The 18,837-nt window shown below is 44.8% G+C and overlaps 1 protein-coding gene across 1 annotated transcript in view; it reads left to right on the top strand.

Annotated features, from left to right (window-relative positions):
• Positions 1 to 18,837, top strand: part of PLXDC2 (plexin domain containing 2) — a 715,905-nt gene that overhangs the window by 625,317 nt on the left and 71,751 nt on the right. The window contains exon 10 of the mRNA XM_075315582.1: positions 17,030 to 17,090. Within this exon, the coding sequence (XP_075171697.1) occupies positions 17,030 to 17,090 (61 nt within the window). The remainder of the gene's footprint in view (positions 1 to 17,029; positions 17,091 to 18,837) is intronic.

Here is an 18,837-nt window from a genome sequence, read left to right as displayed (position 1 = left end):
CCCCACTTGACTGGCATCGGCTGAGCCCCCTTTTGAAAAAGAAAAAGATGCTTTGCATGAAGCACTCTCAAAAATACGCGTGCCTTTCCCGTCCCCTGGCTGACCCAGGGGAAGAAAAGTCCTCTGAGAGCCATGACTTGTTCATCTTGGTTCTTTTAGAAACACAGCGAGGGGACTCCAACCACAGTCTCCCTCGTTTCCACTAACTGGGCCACACACACCCCACTTGACTGGCATCGGTTGACCCCCCTTTTGAAAAAGGAAAAGATGCTTTGCATGAAGCACTCTCAAAAATACGCGTGCCTTTCCCGTCCCCTGGCTGACCCAGGGGAAGAAAAGTCCTCTGAGAGCCATGACTTGTTCATCTTGGTTCTTTTAGAAACACAGCGAGGGGACTCCAACCACAGTCTCCCTCGTTTCCACTAACTGGGCGACACACACCCCACTTGACTGGCATCAGTTGACCCCCCTTTTGAAAAAGGAAAAGATGCTTTGCATGAAGCACTCTCAAAAATACGCGTGCCTTTCCCGTCCCCTGGCTGACCCAGGGGAAGAAAAGTCCTCTGAGACACATGACTTGTTCATCTTGGTTCTTTTAGAAACACAGCGAGGGGACTCCAACTACAGTCTCCCTCGTTGCCACTAATTGGGCCACACACACCCCACTTGACTGGCATCAGTTGACCCCCCTTTTGAAAAAGGAAAAGATGCTTTGCATGAAGCACTCTCAAAAATACGCGTGCCTTTCCCGTCCCCTGGCTGACCCAGGGGAAGAAAAGTCCTCTGAGAGCTATGACTTGTTCATCTTGGTTCTTTTAGAAACACAGCGAGGGGACTCCAACCACAGTCTCCCTCGTTGCCACTAATTGGGCCACACACACCCCACTTGACTGACATCAGTTGATGCCCCTTTTCAAAATGAAAAAGATGCTTTGCATGAAGCACTCTCAAAAATACGCGTGCCTTTCGCCTCCCCTGGCTAACCCAGGGGAAGAAAAGTCCTCTGAGAGCCATGTCCACATTGTCAGTGGACAGACACGTGTGCTTATCTGCCAGCAGACCCCCAGCAGCACTGAAGACAGGTTCCGAGAGAACGCTGGCTGCAGGACACGACAAAATCCCCAAGGCGTACGTGGCGAGCTCAGGCAATTTATCCAGATTGGAAGCCTAAAATGAGCAGGGCTCAAGTTGCACAATAATGGAATCGATGTTTCCTTGCATATACTCATATATCTGTGTGTCCACCTCTTTTTCCTTGTCCAGCTCTTTTGTTTTCGCATGAGTATATGTCCTTGTCACTTTCCCATGTGTTTGTGTTGTGTTGTGAGTTGTTTATCACCTTTTGGACACCTTTGAGGGTGTTTTCTAGGTGTTTTTATGTGTTTGTGATTGCCTGCCATTGTTTCCTATGCAGTTCGAGTTCGGTTCGTCGAACGTTCGACGAGCCGAACTCGAACGGGACCTCCGTTCGGCGAACCGACCTCGAGCCGAACCGGGACCGGTTCACTCATCTCTAATCCTGATATATATTTCCTACATTCTGGTATATTTGTCCCCATCACGGCCCCATCCTGGTAAATGTACCCCATCCTGACATATTGCCCATCCTTGTAAATGTTCCCCCATCCCGGCATGTACCCCATTCCTGGCAAATGTTCCCAATCCTGGTTAATTTACCCCCATCCAGGTAAATGTACCCCTTCCCGGTAAATGTACCCTATCGTCGCATGTTTCCTCCATCCTGGCATATATGTTTTCCCCATCCTGGCATGCATGTTTCCCCATCCTGGCATGCATGTTTCCTCCATCTTGGCATGCATGTTTTCCCCATCCTGGCATGCATGTTTCCCCATCCTGGCATGCATGTTTCCTCCATCCTGGCATGCATGTTTCCTCCATCCTGGCATGCATGTTTCCTCCATCCTGGCATGCATGTTTCCTCCATCCTGGCATGCATGTTTCCTCCATCCTGGCATGTATGTTTCCTCCATCCTGGCATGCATGTTTTCCCCATCCTGGCATGCATGTTTCCTCCATCCTGGCATGTATGTTTCCTCCATCCTGGCATGCATGTTTTCCCCATCCTGGCATGCATGTTTCCTCCATCCTGGCATGTATGTTTCCTCCATCCTGGCATGCATGTTTCCTCCATCCTGGCATGCATGTTTTCCCTATCCTGGCATGCATGTTTCCTCCATCCTGGCATGTATGTTTCCTCCATCCTGGCATGTATGTTTCCTCCATCCTGGCATGCATGTTTTCCCCATCCTGGCATGCATGTTTCCTCCATCCTGGCATGCATGTTTCCCCATCCTGGCATGCATGTTTTCCCCATCCTGGCATGTATGTTTCCTCCATCCTGGCATGCATGTTTCCTCCATCCTGGCATGCATGTTTCCTCCATCCTGGCATGCATGTTTTCCCCATCCTGGCATGCATGTTTCCTCCATCCTGGCATGCATGTTTTCCCCATCCTGGCATGCATGTTTCCTCCATCCTGGCATGCATGTTTCCTCCATCCTGGCATGCATGTTTCCCCATCCTGGCATGCATGTTTCCTCCATCCTGGCATGCATGTTTTCCCCATCCTGGCATGCATGTTTCCTCCATCCTGGCATGTATGTGTAAGGGGTGGGCAGACCCCTTACAAGGAAGTACAGTTTCCCCGGAATGTTAATGTGATTTAATAAAAATGTTTTATTGTTAAATGCTTTTACTGTTTTAGGGGATCCCCAGTGGCCGGGTGGGACGGCTGTCACCACAGAAACAGGGCAGAGGAAAGGAGGAGCCGGCAGCAGAAAGGGGAGGGAGAAAAGGGATGTTAAGGAAAAAGTCAGAGCCAGAAGGCAGTTGTGTCCGGGACAGGAGAGAAGAAGCAGAGAAGGGGCAGAGTGTGGGAGCTGGGTGTATAGGAAAGCCGGAGAGAAGAGGAGAAGGCGGAACCTCAAGTGCGAACCAGTACCGGTGTGGGTCCGGTCTGTGGGTAGCCGTAGTGGGAGCCAGGTGAAGCTGATTAGCCGGGCACATCCCCACTGGAGGAGACGTCAGGACAGGTTTTCCCCCAGCTAAAGGAAGTGTGAAGTCATCTGTAACTGCCGGTTGTGTGAAGAACTGTGTAATAAAGAATGCCTTTTGTTTGCACCGAATCATGCCTGGAAAGTGTTTGTACGTCGGACGACATCTGCACCACCACACTCTGCCCCACCAAGACATCTCCTGTCCCGATAGTGACGGCGGAGCCAGGGGTAAGCCTGAGAGAAAAAGGGGCCATGACTACAACCCCCGAGGCACCCCTGGCACCCCGTTACATATGTTTCCTCCATCCTGGCATGCATGTTTTCCCCATCCTGGCATGCATGTTTCCTCCATCCTGGCATGCATGTTTCCTCCATCCTGGCATGCATGTTTCCCCCATCCTGGCATGCATGTTTCCTCCATCCTGGCATGCATGTTTCCTCCATCCTGGCATGTATTCTTTCCCCATCCTGGCATGCATGTTTCCTCCATCCTGGCATGCATGTTTCCTCCATCCTGGCATGTATTCTTTCCCCATCCTGGCAGGCATGTTTCCTCCATCCTGGCATGTATGTTTCCTCCATCCTGGCATGCATGTTTCCTCCATCCTGGCATGCATGTTTCCTCCATCCTGGCATGCATGTTTCCTCCATCCTGGCATGCATGTTTCCACATCCTGGCATGCATTGTTCCCCATCCTGGCATGCATGTTTCCCCCCCATCCTGGCATGCGTGTCATCCCCCCATCCTGGCATGCGTGTCATCCCCCCCATGCTGGCATGCATGTTCTCCCACCCCATGCTGGCATGCGTGTTCTCCCACCCCATGCTGGCATGCGTGTTCTCCCACCCCATGCTGGCATGCGTGTTCTCCCACCCCATGCTGGCATGCGTGTTCTCCCACCCCATGCTGGCATGTGTGTTCTCCCACCCCATGCTTGCATGTGCGTTCTCCCACCCCATGCTGGCATGTGCGTTCTCCCACCCCATGCTGGCATGCTCGTTCCCCCACCCCATGCTGGCATGCGCGTTCCCCCACCCCATGCTGGCATGCGCGTTCCCCCACCCCATGCTGCCATGCGCGTTCCCCCACCCCATGCTGCCATGTGCGTTCCCCCTCCCCCACCCCATGCTGCCATGTGTGTTCCTTCTCCCCCACCCCATGCTGCCATGTGCGTTCCCCCACCCCCACCCCATGCTGCCATGTGCGTTCTCCCACCCCATGCTGCCATGTGCGTTCCCCCTCACCCACCCCATGCTGCCATGTGCGTTCCCCCACCCCATGCTGCCATGTGCGTTCCCCCACCCCATGCTGCCATGTGCGTTCCCCCACCCCATGCTGCCATGTGCGTTCCCCCTCACCCACCCCATGCTGGCATGTGCGTTTCCCCACCCCATGCTGCCATGTGCGTTCCCCCACCCCATGCTGCCATGTGCATTCCCCCACGCCATACTGCCATGTGCGTTCCCCCTCACCCACCCCATGCTGCCATGTGTGTTCCCCCTCACCCACCCCATGCTGGCATGTGCATTCCCCCACCCCATGCTGCCATGTGCGTTCCCCCACCCCATGCTGCCATGTGCGTTCCCCCACCCCATCCCCACCTTGGCACAGCCGCACACGAGTTATAAAAAAAAAAAAAAGCAACACACAACTTACCTTCCTGCACACGCTCCCCCGCTGCGCGCTGCTGGGTCCTCAGTTCCCACGCGGCCAGCAGACGACACCGGCGCCGGCGACGCTCTATGATGCTCCTCCGTCTCCTAGGCAACACACCTGCAGCCTGGAGGAGGAGGAGTGTCAGAGCGGAGGAGAAATGTCTCCTCCGCTCCAACACAGATTTGATCTGCCGGCGCCACTGCACTAGCAGACCAAAGCTGCAGGATCGGGGGACAGCACACGTGCCAGCAGAGTGGGCTCAGCGTGCCCCTGGTGGCACGCGTGCCATAGGTTCGCCATCACTGCCTTAGGGTGTCTGTAAATAAGGCACGGATTTCAATTTCACAACCCACCCCCACAGTGCGCAGGGTCAGAGACAGTTAAGTGTTGAAACTAGCCTACAATGGGAGGGGTTAGCTGATAGGGTAAGAGACAGTTTCCCTCTAAAGTTAGAAGTCACTGAGGCCACATGCAGTGGGTTACCTGGGGCAGGAGAAAGGGAGGAAGGAGGCTGTATTGAGGATAGCGTGATCCTGAATTGAGACACAGAACATGAGACAATAGTGAAGCTAGAGACCGGCCTTCTAAAGAAGTGGCCCCAAGCAGAAGGGTCCAGATGTGACTCTAGCGGTAAGGCCCCGAGCCTCAAAGGTAATGTCTGGTTTGAAAAAAAAAAAAATGATTTTCAGAAAATTCAGATACTTGTATTTATTGTATGTATTGCAGTTTGTATTGCATGATCTGCTGTTTACAAAACACAGCCCTATTTATTAGAAGGCACTGCATTTGCGCGGCGCTCGTGTATACAGGTATATTTTCAGGTTATTTGATATTTCTTTACAAACTCAATTCACTTGGAGATAAAAATAAGCTGGCGTTCAGAGAAAAACACATAAAAAGGCCGATGTGATCCCTTTAGTGATCACTATACTCATCTCCATTTTGATATATTCCACTCACATCTGTAAGCACAAGGGGTGTATAAAGAGCGGCTTTCATACGAAATCTTGTTTCATGTTTTGAGGATTCCATTCCTTTTGTGGAGATGTGAGGGCTGCGGTATAGAGGACGATTAATGGCAAAAATAAATTAACTGATCTGTAAGTGATGGTTTCCATTTAATGCACTATAAAGGTGGTGAAACACAAAAAAACACTTAGAAAAAAACAAAAAAACAGAAAAACTGCTTCTCTAGCAACCAATCAAAGAATTTGATATTCCTTTAAACAAATATAAGCTGCAATGTGATTGACTGGAATGAGCAACAAAGACAGTATTTAGGTAGACAAGCATATTAAAAAAATATTAATTTTAGACTATTTTGATATAGTTGCTCTGGTTTTAACAGATTCCTGCTAAAAAAAAAAACAAATTTTCATTTTTGGGCATTTCTTCTTTTTCTTTTCTTCCAAAGTTCATAACTTTTTTAAAAAAAAAAAACAAAAAAAAATCATCAACATCTTCATAAAAGAGCTTGTATTTTTAAAAGACCCAATTCATTTTTCCATACAATTTACTGATAAATGTAAAATAAATCCATACTCAGTGAAATGATGAGAAAAATAATCTAAACTCCGTTGTTATTTGCTTTGTTTTTATAGTTTACATTGTGAGGTTAAAATTAAAATATCCAGTGAATATGATTTCCCAATTATGGTGATACCAAAATTGCATAGATATTTTTTTATTAAAGTGGTAAAATAACAGCCGAAATGTATAGAAATATATATATTTTTCTATCCATAGAGCTGTGAGATCTTGCTTTTTGGGGGTTGAGCTGTAATTTTTAATGGTAACATTTTAAGGTAAATACTATGACCGATTTTTATATCATTGGTGACCAAAGAACCACAATTCTGGTATTTTTACCTTTTTCTCCTTCCGAAATTCACCGTACTGATTGAGTTCCCTTTATATTTTGATAGATCAGACTTTTATTGATGTGCCGAATTCAAATATGTTTATTGGTTCAATTTTAATTTTTAGAATTTTTGTATCTTTCATTTTTTATTTGTTTTTTTTACAAACTTTTGTTTTTTTACAATTGGTTTAAGCAGGGCTTAAAAAATAATTATCATCTGATTCTATAAACTCCAGTAATACTGAAGTTTAATATATTGTCAAAATTACATAGTCTTTGGAGGACTAAAATGGCAGCCTTGGGGACCATAAGAAAGCTGCCATAACAAGCAATTGGCACCCCATAATCGTGTCACAAGTGGCTGATGGAAGTTTGTGCATTCAACCACCACCAATCTCACCATTTTATTGCTGGTGTGGCTCCTCTGCCCTCTATGCAGGTTTTTAGTTCTTCTAATGCTGAAGTAAATGTTTCCTTATTCCGGTGGAATAAGGAAAAATAAAGGCCTAAGACAGGTCAATATAATGTATTTTATTATTTTTAACCATTATTAAAAGATTATTGGTCTTGAAACCTATACTTTGTTGTTAGGCTCCCTGTAACCTATGAATCCTCTCTGTTAGCCCCATAAGGCCCCTTTCACACATTAATTTTTTTCCATCAGTCACAATCCGTTTTCTGACTGATGCGACGGATCCATTGCAGATTGTGGTAGAACTGATGCTACGGTTCTCAGTGTAAAAACGGATTCGTCGTACCACTTTTTTCATGCCAATGGTTATTTGCTATTGAAAACCTATATGACCCCATCCTGGACGAGAGAGAGAGATTTTTTTCTGACCAGCAGTAAATTTTCACATTTGAGCATGCTCAGTTCAAAAACAACGGATCCGTCGCCGGAATCCGTTACTGTGGACGTCATCTCCGTCCAACAGATACACATTTTTCGACGGAACCGTCGAACAACAGATGAAACGTGAGGCCATCCGTCGCAATCTGTCGCGAATACAAGTCGGTGAGGAAAAAAACGGATCCATCGCTGGATCCGTTTTTTTTCAAAATGCGACGTATTGTGACTGATGGCAAAAAATGGATTTTTGAATTGGGCCTAACAGTGCAATAAATGCTATGTAAACCTTCATGTAATAATCTGTCTCTGTGAACTTTTAATTACAAACTACATAAATTAATGCTCACAAAAGCTTTCAATATACTTAAAGAAGTAGTGATCTTCCATATTTCTCTACATCCTAGACGAATAGAAAAAATGATCCTATTTCTGTAATTGACTGATAGAAGCAGTGATCCTCCATATTTCTATACTAAAATGATAGAAGCAGTGATCCTCCATATTTCTATACTAAAATGATAGAAGCAGTGATCCTCCATATTTCTGTCCTAGACTAATAGAAACAGTGATCTTCCAAATTTCTGTGTGTCCTAGACTGATAGAAGCAGTGATACTCCATATTTGTCTGCTAAACTGATAGAAACAGTGATTCCCCATGTTTTTGTCTTACACTGATAAAAGCAGTGATCCTCCATATTTCTTATCCAGAGTTTTAGAAGCAGTGATCCGCCATATTTCTGTCCTAGACTGATAGAAGCAGTGATCCGCCATATTTCTGTCCTAGACTGATAGAAGCAGTGATCCTCCATATTTCTTACCTAGAGTGGTACTAGCAGTGATCCTCCATATTTCTGCCATAGTTGATAGAAGCAGTGATCCTCCATATTTCTGCCCTAGTTGATAGAAGCAGTGATCCTCCATATTTCTGCCATAGTTGATAGAAGCAGTGATCCTCCATATTTCTGCCCTAGTTGATAGAAGCAGTGATCCTCCATATTTCTGCCATAGTTGATAGAAGCAGTGATCCTCCATATTTCTGCCCTAGTTGATAGAAGCAGTGATCCTCCATATTTCTGCCCTAGTTGATAGAAGCAGTGATCTGCCATATTTCTCTCATAGTAAAGTATAGAAGCGTTTCGATATACACAATATCTTCATCAGGTGGATATAAAAACTTTTTATAATCACCTGATGAAGATATTGTGTATATCGAAACGCGTTGTGGCTGATAGAAAACAATAAATTCTAAAAAAATTAATCTAATACTGTGGCCTCCTTAGCGCTCTATCAGACCGTGCTTCTATACTTTACTGCTGATCTTCCCTCTGTGGGTTCACGGCAAGAGCTGCTTGATACGGAGGTCAGATTACCAGAGACGCCCAGTGATCTGTCATGTGACCAGCTCTTCAGGAATTTGCTTCCCTGGATGGACATCGTGGGCTAACAGGTTAGAAGATTACTGACTCCACACTCCTGCCTTATACCGTGGTTGTGCGAGGGCTGCACAACCACATCAGGTGAGCAGATTCCTTTTCTCCTCCTCACCTCTATCTCCCAGAACCTTCACATGCGCTCCCTTGTTTAATTTTTTATCCATATTTCTCTCATAGACTGATAGAAGCAATGATCCTCCATATTTCTGCCCTAGTTGATAGAAGCAATGATCCTCCATATTTCTCTCGTAGACTGATAGGAGCAGTGATCCTCCATATTTCTGCCCTAGTTGATAGAAGCAGTGATCTGCCATATTTCTCTCATAGACTGATAGAAGCAATGATCCTCCATATTTCTGCCCTAGTTGATAGAAGCAATGATCCTCCATATTTCTCTCGTAGACTGATAGAAGCAATGATCCTCCATATTTCTCTCGTAGACTGATAGAAGCAATGATCCTCCATATTTCTGCCCTAGTTGATAGAAGCAGTGATCCTCCATATTTCTCTCGTAGACTGATAGGAGCAGTGATCCTCCATATTTCTGCCCTAGTTGATAGAAGCAGTGATCCTCCATATTTCTGCCCTAGTTGATAGAAGCAGTGATCCTCCATATTTCTCTCGTAGACTGATAGGAGCAATGATCCTCCATATTTCTGCCCTAGTTGATAGAAGCAGTGATCCTCCATATTTCTGCCCTAGTTGATAGAAGCAGTGATCCTCCATATTTCTGCCCTAGTTGATAGAAGCAGTGATCCTCCATATTTCTCTCGTAGACTGATAGGAGCAATGATCCTCCATATTTCTGCCCTAGTTGATAGAAGCAGTGATCCTCCATATTTCTCTCGTAGACTGATAGAAGCAATGATCCTCCATATTTCTGCCCTAGTTGATAGAAGCAGTGATCCTCCATATTTCTCTCGTAGACTGATAGGAGCAGTGATCCTCCATATTTCTGCCCTAGTTGATAGAAGCAATGATCCTCCATATTTCTGCCCTAGTTGATAGAAGCAGTGATCCTCCATATTTCTCTCGTAGACTGATAGAAGCAGTGATCCTCCATATTTCTGCCCTAGTTGATAGAAGCAGTGATCCTCCATATTTCTCTCGTAGACTGATAGAAGCAGTGATCCTCCATATTTCTGCCCTAGTTGATAGAAGCAATGATCCTCCATATTTCTCTCGTAGACTGATAGAAGCAATGATCCTCCATATTTCTGCCCTAGTTGATAGAAGCAGTGATCCTCCATATTTCTCTCGTAGACTGATAGGAGCAGTGATCCTCCATATTTCTGCCCTAGTTGATAGAAGCAGTGATCCTCCATATTTCTGCCCTAGTTGATAGAAGCAATGATCCTCCATATTTCTGCCCTAGTTGATAGAAGCAATGATCCTCCACATTTCTCGATAGAAGCAGTGATCCTCCATATTTCTGCCCTAGTTGATAGAAGCAATGATCCTCCATATTTCTCTCGTAGACTGATAGGAGCAATGATCCTCCATATTTCTGCCCTAGTTGATAGAAGCAGTGATCCTCCATATTTCTCTCGTAGACTGATAGAAGCAGTGATCCTCCATATTTCTGCCCTAGTTGATAGAAGCAGTGATCCTCCATATTTCTCTCGTAGACTGATAGAAGCAGTGATCCTCCATATTTCTGCCCTAGTTGATAGAAGCAATGATCCTCCATATTTCTCTCGTAGACTGATAGAAGCAATGATCCTCCATATTTCTGCCCTAGTTGATAGAAGCAGTGATCCTCCATATTTCTCTCGTAGACTGATAGGAGCAGTGATCCTCCATATTTCTGCCCTAGTTGATAGAAGCAGTGATCCTCCATATTTCTGCCCTAGTTGATAGAAGCAATGATCCTCCATATTTCTGCCCTAGTTGATAGAAGCAGTGATCCTCCATATTTCTCTCGTAGACTGATAGGAGCAATGATCCTCCATATTTCTGCCCTAGTTGATAGAAGCAGTGATCCTCCATATTTCTCTCGTAGACTGATAGAAGCAATGATCCTCCATATTTCTGCCCTAGTTGATAGAAGCAATGATCCTCCATATTTCTCTCGTAGACTGATAGAAGCAGTGATCCTCCATATTTCTGCCCTAGTTGATAGAAGCAATGATCCTCCATATTTCTCTCGTAGACTGATAGGAGCAATGATCCTCCATATTTCTGCCCTAGTTGATAGAAGCAGTGATCCTCCATATTTCTCTCGTAGACTGATAGAAGCAATGATCCTCCATATTTCTGCCCTAGTTGATAGAAGCAATGATCCTCCATATTTCTCTCGTAGACTGATAGAAGCAGTGATCCTCCATATTTCTGCCCTAGTTGATAGAAGCAATGATCCTCCATATTTCTCTCGTAGACTGATAGAAGCAATGATCCTCCATATTTCTGCCCTAGTTGATAGAAGCAATGATCCTCCATATTTCTCTCGTAGACTGATAGAAGCAATGATCCTCCACATTTCTCTCGTAGACTGATAGAAGCAGTGATCCTCCATATTTCTGCCCTAGTTGATAGAAGCAGTGATCCTCCATATTTCTCTCGTAGACTGATAGAAGCAATGATCCTCCATATTTCTGCCCTAGTTGATAGAAGCAATGATCCTCCATATTTCTCTCGTAGACTGATAGAAGCAATGATCCTCCATATTTCTCTCGTAGACTGATATAAGCAATGATCCTCCATATTTCTCTCGTAGACTGATAGGAGCAGTGATCTTCCATATTTGTGCCCTAGTTGATAGAAACCTTTCCTTTCTTAAAAATTTCCTGAAGGGTGACAGCTGCTATAACGTGTCTCTTCTGTATTATCCTCATAGCAGAATGACATTTCCTGCTTATTATCTGAGGTTTGCAGCATTTATGGTTTGCACCATTCTCGATCATTATCCACTATGGATGTCTGTGCAGCATATATGGTTCACCACTTTGCGCTCCTATACGGGCTTGAGATTTCAATGTATGAATAAAACAGTCCTTGAATATTTTAGCTGTTGCTTAGTGTCTTCTTCGGGGAAGTTAAGTGTTTTGTACTATGCAGTGAACATGTGTTTTTTAACAGATGCTTGAACCTTGTAGCTACCAGGAATTAATTTCCGCTCGGTGTGAATCCTTGGAGAAACACTTGTCCAGACACAATGGTTGAGAATTGTTTAGTAAAGTACGAGAAGCCGGTGATACGATGGACCAGGCACTTGTGAAACGTCTGGAACCACTCATGAATTACTTGTTGCTAAGAAGAACATTCTTTCAATTTATACAATAGAAAATGTAGTTTATTGTAACTTTTTTAATGGGAGGTGATACTGGTATAAGTAAATTATTGAGCAGAAAAAAGTCTTTTCAGCTTACCAGGATATATGGTCCCCGGAAAAATTTACGGTGTACGGATCCTCCAGCATAGCCCAGTCTGGAACCAACAGTAAGTCAATGAGGTGAGGAAGGGGGCAAGGAAAAATGGAATCCAGCACCAAAAATTATTTGTATATAAAAATCAAAAATTTATTGAGACATATAAGTTAAAAATATGAAAACCGCAAAAGGGGGGAAAGGGGTATCATAATATCCTTACGCGTTTCGGACAGGAGGGTAAAAACATGTCCTTATTCATAGGTTTACCTCCCCTCATTGACTTACTATAAGTAAATGATTGCTGTGGAGAAATATTGTAGAAATAATCGCTCCAAGGTTCTCATTTTTATTAGGGCCGATGAATAAACTGTAGAGAAGATGATAAATTATGTAGATGAGCATGGATAGGACATATGTTAAGTGGAGCACTTATAGGATGTATGAAGAGCGAACTTTCTTCATATTTTTGTTTTAGGTAGATTATTATTATTATTATTATTATTATTATTTAGTTATAGAGCACCATTGATTCCATGGTGCTGTACATGAGAAGGGGTTACATACAGAATACATACACAAGTTACAATAGACAGACTAGTACAGAGGGAAGAGGGCCTTGCCCTTGCGGGCTTACATTCAATAGGATTTTGGGGAGGAGACAGTAGGTGGGGTGTAGGTTTGGCGGCGGCTCCGCACGATGGTGGGGCGGCAGCTCCGCACGGTGGTGGGGTGGCAGCTCCGCACGGTGGTGGGGTGGCAGCTCCGCACGGTGGTGGGGCGGCAGCTGTGGTGGTGGTGAAGCAGTGAGGTCATTGAAGGTTATAGGTCAGTCTCTGAACAGATGGGTTTTCAAGTTCTGTTTGAAGTTTGCAAGTGTAGTAGATAGTCTGACATGTTGAGGTAGCGAGTTCCAGGAGACTGGGGATGCTCGGGAGAAGTCTTTGAGTCGGTTGCGTGAGGAGCGAATGAGAGAGGAGGAGAGAAGGAGATCTTGGGAGGATCGGAGAGTGCGTTTTGGAGAGTAGTGAGAAATTAGTTCAGAGATATACGGAGGAGATAGATTTGGCTTTGTAGGTCAGTGTTAGTAGATTGAATTGGATACGGTGGAAGATTGGGAGCCAGTGGAGGGATTTGCAGAGAGGAGAAGCGGGGTGGTATTGAGGAGAGAGGTGGATCATTCGGGCAGCAGAATTAGATTAGATTGTCAGGTGCATTATATTTCAGTTTATGTTGAAACCACTAGGAGGAAATTAACACTTTAATAACTAGCAAAGACTTGGAGTTATGTAGGAATTTAAATAGGGCGCTGTGCAAACCCCTCATTAACTGAAAAATCCGTTCTAGTATTGGTCTGCTGGGTATCTCCTGTGATTTGGGCAACACTCACTAAACCTGCTAGTTGTTCATCATTTCATCAAGCATTAAATAGGACAAACCACCAGGACTTTCCTATATAAACTATAGCCAGTGCTATACTGGCGCTCTCATGCTGATTCTATACATACCTTTAGTTGTGAGATCGGATGTATACTTTCTGAAATACAGGCAAGTAAAGTTTGTGAAATGCACTGTTATTTGATTAGAAGTGTAATGGAATATCTAATAGGTGGGTTGAATCTTGCTAGTTACTCCCGCCCATGTCTGTCTGCCTGTTTTTCCTCCCCCTGTGCTTCCCCCTCTAATTCCTCCCCTGTAATAACAGAGACATGGGGAGGAAGGACAGGCAGCACACAGGGGTGGGAATAGCTAGCAAAGCTCGACCCACCTATTAAATATTCCATTGGACCTATCAATCAGGTAACAGTGAATATCACAAACTTTACTTGCCTATATTTCAGAAAGTATACATCTGATCTCACAACTAAAGGTATGTATAGAATCAGCATGATAGCGTCAGCATAGCACTGGCTTTAGTTTATATATGAAAATCCTGGTGGTTGGTCCTCTTTAAGAGTCCCAGAGCCCTTCTCCGCTGTCATCCACCCACAGACACTGAACTATTGCATCAGTGGTGACCTGTGCAGGAGCGTTCACAAGTGAGAATGCTCTACCCCACTTATCAAGTGCGAAGTCAGCCATAGCCACACTCTAGTGACCAACTGATTGGTTGATAGTTAAAGGGAATCTGTCAGCATTTTGTGCTACCTCAGCAAGATTTAGGAGCTGTCCCCGCCCATACCAGGCCCCCTCATCTATGAGGTGTCAATCAATCACTGTGCGTGACATTGTAGTCCAAGCAATGAGATTTCCTGCTGCTTAAACAAACAACAGATCGGAACGTGACAAGACAGGCATCCCTGATTCTCTGTGTTAACCCTTGCAGTATGCTGTCTTCAACTCATATAGCAAATGCATGCCAACAGATTCTCTTTAATTCCATACAGAACTCTTTCCTATTAAATTGTTTTACTAGCCATGTAAATTCTTCTGCATTGGAAAACTTACGATAAACTCAGAAGCTTCCACCCACCCTTCAGCCATCGGTGGGATATGCTGCCCTCTATGTCCATAAGGCCCCTTTCACACGTCAGTGATTCTGGGACGTTTGTGCTTTTTTTTAAACATACCAGAATCACTGACATACGCAGACCCATTATAATGAATGGGTCTGCTCACACGTCAGTGATTTGTCACTGCACGTGTCTCCGTGCGGCGTACCCGCGTGTGCGTGATTGCTGCACGGAGACATGTCCATTTTTTTCTGGCATCACTGATGTTCCACGGACCACGCAGTGGTGTGATCCGTGAAACACGTGCCAGAAAAAAACATGCTTTTAAAATAAAAAACATTTTAACTCACCCGGCGTCCAGCGATGTCCTCTGCAGCCCGTTCTCCCTGCTCCTTCTGTGCCGGCTGATTACTGTCGCGCATATTCATTATGCGCGACACAGCCGACCCGGAAGCAGCTGCTGCAGGGGCCACCGCCGGCCGGATGCTGCGTCACGGGAGCGATCAGCACCATGGACAGCGGGAGTGGGCGCAGGTGAGTGAATCTCTAAGTGCAATCACGGGCCACGGAGAACGGAGCCCGGATTGCACTTAGACAACCCACGTGTGCCGTGATTTTCGGCACACGCAGGGACATGTGCGTGTTTTACACGCCAGTGAAAAACGTCACTGTTTTTCACTGACGTGTGAAACGGGCCTAATCAAGACTTGTTTTCCTTTTGTCTAGCAGTCACCTTGATTTTCTGCTATTTTACCTTTCTCCAAAGTGACGGACTTTGGCAGTCCCTACTACTTATCCGCTGCAAAGAATATTTAAGTGGCACATGTATACTCTGAATATTATATTGTGCTCTATAACTTATGTATACAATACTTTCTTTGTCAATTCTGAAAAAACACAAAATAGTCCACATAGCACCTGATATGAAGGTAGCATGATGTAAAGGAGCTGAGAAGATTGATATATAGTCTTATCGAAAAAAAAAAAATTATAACTTGTATTTTATTCATTTTAAATGAGTTTTAGGCTATGTGCCCACGTTGCGGAAAATTCACGGAATTTGCCGCGATTTTTTTGCTGAAATTCTGCGGATTTTTGAAAAATCCGCAGTACAGCAAGTCTCCAGCCATTTCTATGGCATTTTGGAACTGATGTGTTCATGCTGCATTTTTTTTACGCAGAGGAAATAATGCGGATTTCCCTGCGGAAAAATCTGCAGCATGTGAATTATTCCTGCGCATTTTTCTACACGGTCCTATACTTACCTGCCTTGATAGCAGACACTGGAGTCACTTCCTCCGCTGCAGAGGAGCGCGGTGGAGCCAGGAGCAGGAAGGAGGAGGTGGGCAGGGCCTGCATGAGCTCCGGTCATGTGACAGCCAGAGCTAGTTCAGGCCCACCCACCTTCTCCGGCAATGTGCAGACAGACACAGCCAGAAAGTGAAGTGCTGCGTGATGGAGGCAAGTATGAACTCTCCAATCACTGCAGCACTTGTTCTGCATTGAGGATGCAGTGCTGAAGCCATAGTACTGTATCCTTGATGCAGAATGACCGCAGCATATCCACAGGACATTCCGCAATACAACCACAGCATTGAAACAGACAAAGTTGTGCTGCGGTTTTCTGGGAGCTCCTGCGGAATGTCCCGCGGATATATCCACAGGACACTTTCCCCGTTTGGGAAATTCCTTGTCCCCTGTTCATTACTAGTCTTTCCAGTTCCAGAGCTGAGTTTCCACAGCTGCTCCCGGTGTTTTTTATTGTCTGTAGCGCTGATATTATGTCGATAGCGCTGCAGCCATTCAATCAGCTCAGCGGCATTGCCCAAGTCGCTTGGAGGCACTGGGCACTGCAGACAATAACAAGCACCAGGAGCAGTGGCGGAGACTCAGTTCTGGACATGGGGAGAGTGAGTAAAGCACAGCTTAATGTTTTTTAAAACAAACTACCAAGCTGTACTGTGGGTGGGGGGGGGGTTCCCGAAACCAGAAAACCATTTAACTTTTGATCATTCTGGATTTAGGAATCTAATCAGTATTTGGCAGGTCGCTTTCCATACTCACTGTTGGGAAAGCTGTTGACTATTGATTGAGTGAAGCCGTCTATTGGACTCCTAACTACAGAAATTAGCCTGAGACTGTAGTTGTGTTGGATTCCCCAGAATTTAAATGCTTTATATAGTGGTTCTGCACTTTGGGTTTTTATGCGGATGGTCCTGAGCAACATACTCCCACTTTATTGTATCCAACAATATGATGTGATGTAGGGACTCGTCTACACTAAAAACAGGGCAATTTATCGATGTACTTATAATATTAGTTATATCTTTTTTTTTACTACATTACAAAGTCCATTTTTCCACATTTTTAATATTTTATTGTTCATTTTGTAGATGTTCCAGTGGGTTTGATCGCCATCGACAAGACTGGGTAGAAAACAGCTGCCCGGAGGAGGTACGGTAAATGGTCATGGTTAGATTAGTATAGATCTGTGTGTTCGATAATTGCAGAATGTTCAAGAATGGACAGAAAATCAGGATGATACAGTCGCATTTGTGGCGTTAAGTGGCTGAAATATACAACTGTATAGTATAATGTTTCAGTTAAAGACGACTGTTGTACGTAAAGCTTTAGACTCCCAATGCCGGACCTCCTCTTTTATAGTTTGACATCTTAGTATGTTGACAATAATGTCAACCAGGTAACTTAGTGGTTGGTTCTAGAGGAGTTGACCCATCATGCAAATCAAAGGAATAATGTGCTGTACATTTGTTCTTCCCTCCACCAGGGGTAGGCTGGGTCAGGGTAGAGGGGCCAATGCCCCAGGCCGCTCTCCCAGCAGCTGTGCAGGGCTGCTTGTTTCTTCTCCAGCGCAGCGTAATGGCCATCACTTTAGCCGACATGGCGGTGCACAGTGTACTGTGTGGTCATGTCTACTAACAACTACACAGATGACATCAACCCCATCTACCATTACCCCGATTGCTAATACACTAGAGCAATTGGTAAGAGCCAAGGTGAAGTGCCAGAATTGTCGCATCTAATGTGATGCACCACTTCTGGGGTGGCTCCGGGCTGCTATTTTTAAGCTAGGAAGGTCCAAATAACCATTGAACTTCCCATCCTGATAATATCAGCACCCAGCTGTCTGCTTTACCTTTGTGGATTACAAAAATTAGGGGGGACCCCCACATCATTTTTTTCATTTATTTATTTTCAGAATCATAAAAAGCTGTCCAATAAGCTCTATAAGGTGCAATTTTATTATATCTCTCTCTTTCTGTCTGTAGCTCTGATTATATGTCACACTGTCATTCTGTCTGTCTATCACTCAGTCTCTGTCGCTCTGTCTGTCACTCTGTCCGTCGCTCTGTCTATCGATATTGTCTATCTGTATCTATTTCTATCTATTATCTATCTCTTTAGATCCAACTTAAAAATAGAGACTCTCTTCTACAATTAATGTAAAAATCCTTTCTTGGTACATCAAGTCAAGGGGATATACATATTAAAATATTTTTTTTTTTAAATAGGAAAATGTGTAGAATGCAAAAAAAGCCAGGACACAATATAAATACATTGTTGTCTGAATCAAACCACCACATTGGTTGTAAATATAAGCTGGAAAGGTATTTAAATAATAGGTGGTAGTGTGATGCATAGGATAAACAGATTAACATGTGTATATATAAAGACAAAACAAAGTAAACAGGGGGTGAAAGTATGGGAGTCTCACAAAGGGAGAACTAAGCCAGTGTAAGCAAATGAGCAGAGCAACGTGCAAAATCAAATAACAACCAGACATAAACATTATATGTTTGACACACCTGTAACCAATGCAGGAGAATCGTTATCATATGACAAACCATTCCCTTATCCAGACCAGATTTTACTGTGACTGATTCTCAAGGGGGTGTTACACGCAGCGATATCTCTAGCGATATCGCTGGTGAAAGCACCCAACCCCGTTGTTTGTGCGTCACAGGCAAATCGCTGCCCGTGGCGCACAAAATCGTTCGGAGCCGTTACACTGACTTACCTGCCTAGCGACGTCACTGTTGCTGGAGAACCGCCTCCTTTCTAAGGGGGGCGGTTCGTGCGGCGTCACTAAGCGGCCGCCCAATAGAAGCGGAGGGGCGGAGATGAGCGGCCGTAATATCCTGCCCACCTCCTTCCTTCCACATTGCCAGCGGCCACAGGT

Source organism: Anomaloglossus baeobatrachus, chromosome 6 (assembly GCF_048569485.1).
Source record: "Anomaloglossus baeobatrachus isolate aAnoBae1 chromosome 6, aAnoBae1.hap1, whole genome shotgun sequence".
Lineage (NCBI taxonomy): Eukaryota > Metazoa > Chordata > Amphibia > Anura > Aromobatidae > Anomaloglossus > Anomaloglossus baeobatrachus.
Note: the sequence above shows the minus strand (reverse complement) of the source record. Positions and strands in the feature narration are given on the sequence as shown.